The following is an 11,824-nucleotide window of genomic DNA, read 5'->3' on the forward strand; positions in this document are numbered from 1 at the left end:
ATGCAAACTTTTAACTTTTTCTTCTTTACATAGACAGTGTACGATGAATGGTTTATTACACTCTACAATTTAGTGTATACATCTCTTCCTGTATTAGGATTGAGCCTGTTTTATCAGGTATGTCTATAAAATTATTGTTTAATCTTTTCTTAGCTGTCCTCAAATATTTGCAATATTTGCTCAAGTGCTCAACGTCTAATTATTGGGAAATCAATATTTTCCCCTATGATTTAGCTGTGGAAATTCCTCAGATTGGAGCTGCAACTTTCTTTCTATTAAATTTAATGCTGGTACCATTGCTATTATGACTTGATTTTTAGTATGGTGATTAAATGAATATGTGGCATAGTGGAGCTGGAAAAATCATTCCTCAGTTATGTGCTTTAAGAGTTGAAATGATGGGAATGGAATCAGGTTGCCTGAATCAGATATTTTGTGTGATATTTCACTTATTGTCCAGTTATATAAAGTGTTCATTTCCACTTGTTTGAAAGTTGTCTTAAATTTAATCACTACTCTACTCACTCTGACCTGCGCGAGATAACCACTTATGAGGTGTTTGCGCAATAATCAACCAGAACCAGAACCAGTGCCAATTTCTCTAAACAGATTATCTTAATTATAATGGTACCTAAACTTCACCCTTCCAGATACTCCCCATTCTTTCCTGTGCCCCACCCTGGAATGTGCCCATTTATCCCACTACGCTGCCCCTCTTTACCATTCGCAGCCCTCCCCTTCCATCTATATCTCTTCCTCTGGCTTTACCTTTCATGCCTCTTTTCTCCATATCTGACATCTTTCTCCTTTTCATCTCTAGCCTTTATCCATCCATCAAAACATTCAAACTCCCCCTTATCTGTATCCACATCACTGGCCAGGCTTTGTCCCGCGTCGCGCCCATTTTTGCCCCAGCTTTCTGCACTCCGCTACAATGCCAATATTACCCCGCTGGAATTCTTTCAAGAGGTAAATAGCCGGACAGACAAAGGAGAGTCGGTATAAGGTTTGATAAGGTGCCACATGTTTGGCTGCTTAGGAAGATGGGAGCCCACGATATCAAAGGGCAGATACTAACATGGATAGCAAGTTGGCTGAATGGCAGAAGACAAAGAGTGGCAATAAAAGGGGCTTTTTCCGGTTGGCTGCCAGTGACTAGTGGTGTCCCGCAAGGGTCGGTGCTGGGGCTGCTACTCTTCACATTGTATATTAATGATTTGGGCGAGGGGATTGCAGGCTTTGTGGCAAAGTTTGCGGATGATAAGAAAATAGGTGGAGGGGCAGGTAGTGTAAAGAAACCAGGGACTCTGTAAAAGGACTTGGATAGGTTGGGAGAATGGGCAGAGAAGTGACAGATGGAAAGTAGTGCAGCAAAGTGTGGAGTCATGCATGTTGGTAGTAGGAATAAAGGCATAGACTATTTTCTAAATGGGGTGAGAATACAGAAATCAGAGGTGCAAAGGGACTTGGGAGTGCTGGTGCAGGATTCACAAAAAGTTAAATTGCAAGTCAAATCGATAGTAAAGAAAGCAAATTCAATGCTAGCATTTGTTTCAAGAAGGCTTGTATACAAAAACCGGGATGTAATGTTGAGGCTCTATAAGGTGCTGGTAAGGCTGCATTTGCAATATTATGAGCAATTTTGGGCACCATATCTGAGGAAAGATGTGCTGGCTCTGGAGAGGGTCCAGAGGAAGTTTACAAGAATGATCCCTGGAATGAGTAGGTTAACCTCTGATGAGCATTTGTCGGCACTGGGCCTGTAATCACTGGAGTTTAGAAGAATGAGGGGAAATCACATTGAAACATACAGAATAGTGAAAGGCTTGGATAGAGTGGATGTGGAGAGGATGTTTCCACTAGGATGGAGATGAGGAGAAATTTCTTTAGTCTGTGGAATTATTTGGAGGCCAAGTCAATGGATCTTTTTAAAGCAGAGATAGATAGATTAATGGGGAGAAGGCAGGAAAATGGGGTTAGGAGAGAGAGATAGATCAGCCATAATTGAATGGCGGAGTAGACTTTATGACAATCACTATGAAGAATGCTCCTGACCCAAAATATTATCGGGCCATGTCCTCCAGAGATGCTGCCTGACCCACTGTGTTACTCCAGCACTTCATGCTTTTTTAAGTTTAACTTCATCAGTGAAGTCAATGTTGAACACTGATCTTTTTGAAGCTGTTATCAGATCTCACAAAGAAACTACTTTGTTCTTGCGGTTTTCCTATGCCATGACAGCTTCAACAGTTATTATTGGAAAGAAGAACGTTACCAAATTTTCTTATGGGTGATTGACAACATTCGTGTTGCCCTTTTTCATCTTCATTCTGCTTGTAGGTGCAAATTTCCCCTCATAATTCTAAAGCTTGACCAGGCATTGTTTCTGTTTCACTTTGACTGTTAAACATATGATGTACAGGCAAAAAAAAATCCTCACTGTGATCTGCTATGCTGTACCAACACTACACATGTTCTGCAAGCTTATCAAATACGCTACCACTTTTCACGGAAACAGTAATATTATATTATTTGTAAGGAGAGATACACACACATGCAACAACCTAAACCATTCTATTGCACTGACATTCAATACAATTGTGTTCGGGTTTGTTTCTGCAGGATTTTAATGACCGCTGGAGTTTGGCATATCCTCAACTTTATGAACCTGGACAGCTTAATCATAATTTCAGCAAATTGGAATTTGTGAAATGTGTTATCCATGGAGTTTACAGTTCCTTAGTACTCTTCTTTATTCCTTACGGTGCCCTTACTGAAGCAGTAAGAGATGATGGGTTGACCATTTCAGACTATCAGTCATTTGCTTTAATTGCTCAGACATGCTTGCTTGTGACTGTCACTCTGCAGGTAACAATAATTATTCACGTGCTTTATTTTAATATATGTTTTATGGAATTTTATATATTAGTTATATAGTTAGTTTAGTTTATTGCCATGTGTACCGAGGTACCATGAAAAGCTTTTTATCGTGTACTAACCAGTCAACAGAAAGATAATACATGATTACAATCATGATTCCATAGCCTTCTAATATGTGCACTTGGAGTGGATGAGCAGTCATATTTAGAAAATCTAAGCCAGTCCAGTCGGCAGAACAGGTCCAGTATTGTCACTTTACTAGTAGTACTCTCTACATAATTGCTCATGACGTTCTCCTGGATGCACTTTCCAAATTCCTGCTCAGCCTATCACATTGAGGCAAGCACAATAGTTGAAATGTCTTACAACTATAATCCCATTGCACTTGCACCTCTCCGTGTATTGCCGATAGATTTGCTGCTTTATCTCCCACTAATTGAAGGGAAGCCTGCAGTATACCCCCAGCAAAGTAAGCATCCTTTTTCATTTCTGTGCTCTATCCATGTGTCCTCATTGGAGGGCCTTCTAGTTCATCCATCATGACTGCAGAGATAGCCTCCTTATTCAAAAAGGCAGTGCTCCTTCCTTATTTACTTCCACTTATCATATTTGAAGCTTCTATAACCTGAAATATCCAGTAGCCTGTCCTGTCCCCCTTTCAGTCACATTGCTGTAATTGCAACAATATTATATTCTCATCCACTTATCAATGCTCTAAATTCAACCGCTTCACTTGTCATGCCCCTTATTTTAAAATGTATGCAGTTTTGCCCTTACAAGTCCATGATTCTACCTTCCTCCCAACTGTAAACCTAATCTGCGCTCCGTTTCCCTGCCAATTAATTTAAGCTCTCCTCAACAGCACATATCTACCTCCCTACAAAGATGTTGGTCCTGTTCTGGTTCAGGCATAATGTATAAATGCTAACAAAACTTTCTCCATGTATATTTGACAACATCCTTATTGTTTAACATGTGATTTTTGCTCTTACTGGGAGAACAGTTTATGCCCAAAACACATCTAGATGATTGATGAAATAAATCACTATTAATAATGTATTTTATGAAAAAAGTCACAATAGCTACACTTATTTGTGTTTCCCTTTTGGATCCTACCAGGGTCCAGCACACAATTATTAATGCCAAGTGCGTCATTGCTGCTTATTATTATAATATTAAACAATATCAGCTAATGTGTAGAGTCATAGAGTGGTACAGTGTGGAAACAGGCCCACATCGTCCAACATATCCCAGCTACACGAGTCCCACCTGCCTGCATTTTGTCCATATCCCTCCAAACCTGTCCTATCCATGTACCTGTCTAACTATTTCTTAAATGTTGGGATAGTCCCAGCCTCAACTAACTCTTCTGGCAGCTTGTTCCATACACCCACCATCTTTTGTGTGAAAATGTTACCCCTCGATTCACCTACTCTGGGCAAGAGACTCTGTGCATCTACCCGATCTTTTCCTCTCATGGTTTTATACACCTCCATAAGGTCACCCCTCATCCTCCTGTGCTCCGAATAGAGTCCCAACCAACTCAACCTCTTCCTATAGCTCAGACATTCCAGTCCTGGCAACATCCTCATAAATCTTCTCTGTACCCTTTCCATCTTGATAACCTTTCCTATAATATGGTGCCCAGAACTGAACACAATACTCTAAATGTGGCCTCACCAACGTCTTATACAACTGCAACATGACCTCCCAACTTCTAGACTCAATACTCTGGCTGTAAATGTCTGAACCTCTAGCACTTTCCATTTACTGTTGTAAAAGAAAATCCACAGTTCTTGAGAATGCTAGGCTAATAAAGTTTTATTTATTGATGAATAATTTTCACCTTGCTTTTCTTGCTGCTTGTCAACAGGTTGCACTGGATACAGCTTACTGGACAGCTATCAATCACTTTTTCATTTGGGGCAGTCTAGCAGTTTACTTTGCAATAACATTTACAATGTACAGCAATGGCATGTATTTGATATTTCCAACTTCATTTCCATTTATAGGTATGTACTTTAATACAGTGATAATAGCTGTATATCATTTTATATGAAAGCAATTATTAGAATTTCTATTAAAAAATACTTCATAGATAAATAATACTAGAGAAGTCTAATCCTATTTCCTGAAACAAAAGACAATAATTTAATTTGACTATTCATATGGAATACTTTACATGTAAAAGAAAATAAATAGACGGTAGAATGTCAGCTATTCATGGCTATTGAGTGGGGATGGGTTGCCATAAGTAACTGGTTAAATCTTCAAATTCACAACACATTTCTCTAGTCCACTTTGGATTTTAGGGTTTCCATTTTACCTTAATAAATATCCTTGAGTCCAAATAACCTGTCCTGATATAGGCAGATCTAAATTACACATATAATTGCAACTTTTACAATGCGATTAGAATGGAAACCCGAGGCACCTTTTTTTGTGGGCTTTGTGAACGACAGCTGGGAAAATGAAGTGATACCCTATGGGCTTAATGAAGGGTCAGAATGTTTAATTTGAAAAGCTGCATGTTTGTTTATTTCCTGACAAAGAGTTGAGGAAAGTACTTTTTCGGGATATTTCTTAATACAGTATGGAAGTTCTCAAACAGAACATTACAATGGGCAGTGCCTCAGCTGCTTTTTGACTGTTGTTCAAATGAGAAAGTATATCAACATTACAGGCAGCAAGAGTATGATGTGAAGGGAATTGTAGGTGGCCAGCAAAGAATAAACTGAAGGTCAAGGTCACAGGAGCCATTATTTCCTTCCAGTCCCCTCCACATTTCCCATATTTTCATTGCCTACTTATGAAGGACACAGTTGAAAGTATTCAGACAGGACAGACTTCTTCCAACTAAAAATTGTTACTTTCAAAACTATTTTTAATTGGAACCATATTTACGCCGTAAAACCTGTTCTTCCATTTAAATAGATCATGGGCACTTACATCTTAATTCAACATACCCACTTTTGAACCCTATTACTTAGTACCCCTCCTTAATTAAACTGTTCAGCTTGAGTTCATGTTCACATGTGCAACACTGTAATATTCAAGAATAAATTGGTAAGTCACTGATACGTGCCATTTCAACAAATCATGACCGATCTGCTTCAGGCATTGATTCCTCTTCTGTGCTAATTCGCCATCGGCCTGAATTCCCTGCAATGTGATCTGACCTCCAGAATCATCTGGGACAGAGTATTTCAGACATTCAGCAACAACTGCAAGAAGCAGTTCCATGCCTGTTTTAAATGACCAGCCCCTAATATTGTACCCATGTTCCCTCATTTGCTACCAGTGGAAACATCCTGACATTACCCTGCCATGCCCCTTAGGATCTAATGTGTGTCAATAAATCACCCCTTATTCTGCTGAGAATAAGACCAAAGAATATCTCTCACTGCCATTAGTCAAAGGATAACCCTTTTATCCTGAAAGTAGTGAATCTCCTTTGAACTTAAATAAGGGGACCAACATTGTGCACTGTTCTCCAACTGTGGCCTCAACAGTACCCTTACAAATTGAACAAATGCTTTCCTACTTCTAAACTCTAACCCTATTGCAATAAAGGTCAGTAACCTGTTCCTTGCGATCCATTTGCCTTCCAAACCTTTTGCTGCATTTGCCTACTTTTTTTGTTATTCATACGCAGGTACATCTGTATCCCTCTGCACTTGCCTCATCTTGACCTTTCTCCATTTAGATAATAGTCTTGCTGAAGTGCATAAATTTTCATCTTCCCACATTAAACTCCATTCGGCAAGTTTTGCCATCTCACTCAGCCTTTTGATATAATGTTGTAAAATCCAAATATCCTAATGCAACACACATCTCATTTATTCTTGTGTTATCAGAAAACATGGATACCTGATCTGCTTCAACTACATCCTCTGGCAGCTCACTCCATATACCCACCACCCTCTGTGTGAAAAAGATTCCCCCCAGATTCCTGTTTAAATCTTTCCCCGCTTACCTTAAACCAATGCCCTCTAGTTCTTGAATTCCCTCCCCTGAGAAAAAGATTCTGTGCATTCACTTTTCTTCGCCACCCTGTCTACCTGCCACTTTCAGAGAACTATGTACTTATACTCCTAGATCCTTCAGCTCTACAACTGTCACTAGGGCCCTAACGTTCACTGTGAACATCCTGCCCTGGTTTGACTTTCCAAATGGCAATGCCTCATGCTCATCTGAATAAATTCCTTTTGCCATTCCCCGGCCCACTTGCCCAGCCAATCAAATCCTGCTTTAATTCTTGATAACCATCTTCATAGTCTACTGCAGTGTCATCTGCAAACTTACTATTCATGCCTTGTACATTCTCATCCAAATCATTGATACAGATGACTAACAGCACTGGACATGCGTCCAGTCTTAAACACAATCTTTCATCGCCACCTTCAGCTTCCTACCATGAAGCCAATTCTGTATGTAGTTAGATCGTTCTCCCTGAAACCCATGTGATTTAACTGTCCAGTCTACAATGCAGAAACCTATCAAGGACCTTGCAGAAGTCAATATAAACTGCGTCTGCAGGCTTGCCCTTCATGGTTACTTCACAAAATTCAGTTAAATTCATAAGACATATCTCCCATGCTGAAAGCTATGCTAGCTATCCCTAATTAACCCCTGTATCTCCAAATGCATGTATGTCTTATCCCTCAGAATCCTCTCCAGTAACTGTCCAATCACAGATGTTAGGATTACTGATATATAGTTTCCAGGTTTTTCTTTGCAGCCTTTCCTAAGTCGAGGTACAACATTAACTGCCCTCCAGTCTTCTGGCACCTCACCCATGTCTAAAGATGATTCATATATCTCAGCCAGAACTCCTGCAATTTCTTCTCAAGCTTCCCACAGTGTCCTTGGACCGGGAGATTTATCTACCCATATAGACATTTGGCACCTCCTTGACTGTAATACGGACTGTCCTCAAGACATTGTTTGCAGCTTCAATAAAATTTGACTAACACAATGCCATTTAAATTAAATATTCTGTTTAATTGACAGCCATCTATCACTTTAAACATTCTCTCCTTCTACCAACACTTCAAGATTGTTGTACATACCATCTGTTGCAGCAATTTGCCTAGACTTCTTCATCAATACTAGACATTACATTCTCTGCCATACAAAGCTTCAGATGTCCCAACAATCCTGGGGTCTCCTCCAAGTGTCCCACAAGGAATAAATGTCTATTAGAATTGTGTGCTGGATATTTCACAACTGCACCACCATTTTAAGGAGAGTTAACAGCAGTCCTCGTTGGATAAGAAACCCAGAGTGAGAAATCAAGGAAACAAGAAGGAAAATTAACTCAGTGCCTTAAAGCAAGAAAGATTGAAAATAATTAATTTTTTTTAAACTGCTGAAATCCTAATGAGAAAGTATTTAAATTAATAGTCAAATAATTCATTTTCCAGTTTTTTTAATGCAATACAACACACCATTTTATTTGTGTAGGAACTGCAAGGAATGCCTTGAACCAGCCGCTTGTCTGGTTGACTATTTTCCTCGCTGCCATAATGTGTATCCTGCCAGTTGCTCTTGTGCGATACTTCTTTACTGATCTGAAACCTACTTTCAGCAATAAAGTAAGTTACTTTATTACTTGTTATATTTGACATAATGAACAACATAAGAAAACATATCTCTGCCCTCCGACTCCAACCAACATATGTGATGCCTTGTTCTCATGCCTCATTATTAACAGGATATTGTTCATCTTGTTCTGATATTTAGATTTTGTTTTCTGTACTTTATACATGAGCATAGCAAGTCACTACTGTCATGTAGTATCTCTGGCTCCTAGAGCTTCACAGAATTTGCATCACTCAATTAGACCAGACATTAGCAAAATAGAGGATACAACAGAAACAATGTAGAAAGGAAGGCAGGGTAAGTCATAAGATTTAGAGAATTGTACAGCAAAGAAATGAGCCCTTGGCCTGCCATGTTCATGCCCACATTTTTGCCCATCCACATTAATGCCATTTGCACACTTAAGCCTCTATCCTTCTATGCCCTGCATATTTAAGTGAATGTCTAAACTGCTCTTAAATGTAATACGTATCTAATTTCACCACCTTCTCTGGCAGCACATTGCAGATATCAAACACTATTTATAAAAATAAATTTGCCCCTCAGATCCTCTTAAAAGCTCCTTTCTCTCACCTTAACCCATGCTGTCTTGTTTTTGATGTCCCTAGCATGAGAAGATTCTGACTATCTATCCAATCTAGTCTTCTATGATCTCCTCTGTATCCCATAGTTCCACTCTTGCTTCTCCCCCCCCCCCCATCACAACAGGGACAGAGTCCCCCCTAGACCTCACCTTTCATCCCATCATGCATGATTACAACACATGATCCTCCGACATTTTTGCCACCACCAACGAGAACCCACCACTAGTCATATCTTTCCATCTCCACCCCTTTCTGCTTTCCGCAGAGACCATTCCCACGCAACTCCCTGGTTCACTCATCCCTTCCCATACAAACCACGCCCTCCCCAGGAACTTTCCCCTGCAACTGCAGGAAATGCAACACCTGTCCATATACCTATTGAGGCAGTGCAGCACAGTTTCACGAGGTTAATCCCCGGGATGGCGGAACTGTCAAATGAGAAGATTGGAAAGACTGGGCTTGTATTCACTGGAATTTAGAAGGATGAGAAGGGAACTTATAGAAACGTATAAAATTATAAAAGGACTGGAAAGCTAGATGCAGGAAAAATGATCCCAATGTTGGGGGAGTCCAGAACCAGGGGCCACAGTCTAAGAATAAAGGCCATTTAAAACTGAGACGAGAAAAAACTTTTTCACCCAGAGAGTTGTGAATTTGTGGAATTCTCCGCGACAAAAGGCAGTAGAGGCCAATTCACTGGATGAATTTAAAAGAGAGTTCAATAGAGCTATAGGGGCTAGCGGAATCAAGGGATATGGGGAGAAGGCAGGCACGGGTTATTGATTGTGGAAGATCAGCCATTATCACAATGAATGGCAGTGCTGGCTCGAAGGGCCAAATGCCGTCCTCCTGCACCTATTTTCTATGTTTATGTTAACCTCCCTTGACCATTCAGGGTCCCCGACACTCCTTACAGACTGAGGCAGAGGTTTACTGACACAATCTCGAACCTCATCTACTGTATTCGATGGTGTGGGCTCCTGTATATGGACGAGACTGAGCGATCATTTCACTGAACACATACTTTCAGTCCGTCTTGGCCTACACAATCTCATGGTTTCCAAACATTTTAATTCCCCTTCCCATTCCCATACTGACTTTTCTGTCCTCGGTCTCCTCCACTGCTATCGTGAGACCACACACAAACTATAGGAACAGCACCCAATATTTGACTTCAACAGCTTACAACCCAGTGGTATGAACTTTCTCTAATTTCAAGTAACCCCTGCATTCCTTCTCTTCCCCCTGCCCCACCCTAGTCATCCTAATAGTTCCACTGTGCACATCCTTGTATCCCTTTGTTATAATCTCTTTCCCAGCCAATGATGGGCTGTATGGGCTTCACCTTTTCATGGTCATCTGTTGCCGGCCATGCTTTGTTCTGGCCTTTTCATACTTCCAGTTCCCTCCCCTCTCCTTTCAGTCTGAAGAACTGAACCTGAAACGCCACCCATCCTTTTTCTCCAAAGATGCTGCCTGACCCGCTGAGTTACTCCAACACTTTGTGTCTACACTTCTATGATTTTATATACTGATTTCAGGTCACCTCTGATTTTATGCCTCAACCTATGAAGGCAAGAATGCTTTTTTCAGCACCCTATAGACCTGTATTGCCATTTTCAATGAACTATCGACTTGGACCCCAAGGTCTTTTCATTTATCAACATTTGTTAGCACCATTAGCTGCATAATGCCTATCTCTATTTGACTTCCTAAACTGAATCACCTTGCACTCATAAGATTAAATTCCATCTACCAACATTCTACCAACTTTCTGTCTGATCTGTATCCTGCAGTAGCCTTAGAAACAGGCCACTTCTTGCTATGCTGGTTAAATGGGGGAGAGAGCACTATTGGGAATCGAGTTACAGTTTCTCTCAAATATCCCAATGCTTAACCAATCATTAATTGAAACTTCAGCTTTGTCCTTGTAATGGTGTGGTGCTAATTTAGTGCGTGTGATTAAAAAATCTGAACAAATCAGAACAATCCTTGATTGGTCATGACACGAAGCACGAATAGTCGTAATATTATTGAATTGTCTGGATACTCAAGACCAAATAAATACAATGTTTTTCTGTAAATTAAAACTAGCACAAAGGTTGGGCACAAAAAGCCAACAAAATCTGTAAATGAAACTTGGCAAGGTAATTATGGAGATCTCTGATATCAGATGATAACCTGTTTAAATTTCAGGAAAGCTGGAAGAGCAAATGTGTTCCACAATTTGAATTACATTTTTAGAGGATCGTTGATATTTTGTGCAATTAACATGATAAATTTCTACCCAATAATTGTTGAAATGAATGGAAGCGCTCATTACAATACTTGAATGACTAACACATTTCCCACCAGTAGAACTGTCGCTCATCTCAGCTCTGTTAAAACCAGACTGTGTTGTGTCAAGGAGTTTGTGGTTCCTGTTCCAAGTTTTTTGCATTGATGTCTATCATGATCCCACCCCACTCATTGATGGAAATTTACTGAATGCTTTGCAATTTCTTTCTTTACAGCTGCGATATAAAATTAGGCAAATGAAGCTGCTTCCTCCCAAACAAACTACTTCATACGTGAGAAGGCCCAGTACACGTCGCTCGGCATATGCTTTTTCTCATCAACGGGGTTTTGGTGCCCTTATTACTTCAGGGAAGAATATGCGAATAAAATCTATGCATTTTATCCCTTCATCATCATATGCTAATAAAGAAAAATATTCAAAACAACAAATGAAACAAAAAACATTACCACCGAAATGA

At 40.0% G+C, this 11,824-nt stretch overlaps 1 protein-coding gene across 1 annotated transcript in view; it reads left to right on the forward strand.

Annotated features, from left to right (window-relative positions):
• The window catches only part of LOC144596895 (putative phospholipid-transporting ATPase IM), a 161,046-nt gene extending 149,222 nt beyond the window's left edge, over positions 1-11,824 (forward strand). Inside the window, exons 23-27 of the mRNA XM_078406142.1 lie at positions 34-117; positions 2,623-2,868; positions 4,754-4,892; positions 8,347-8,477; positions 11,582-11,824. Of these exons, the coding sequence (XP_078262268.1) occupies positions 34-117; positions 2,623-2,868; positions 4,754-4,892; positions 8,347-8,477; positions 11,582-11,824 (843 nt within the window). The remainder of the gene's footprint in view (positions 1-33; positions 118-2,622; positions 2,869-4,753; positions 4,893-8,346; positions 8,478-11,581) is intronic.

Source organism: Rhinoraja longicauda, chromosome 1 (assembly GCF_053455715.1).
Source record: "Rhinoraja longicauda isolate Sanriku21f chromosome 1, sRhiLon1.1, whole genome shotgun sequence".
Classification (NCBI taxonomy): Eukaryota; Metazoa; Chordata; class Chondrichthyes; order Rajiformes; family Arhynchobatidae; genus Rhinoraja; species Rhinoraja longicauda.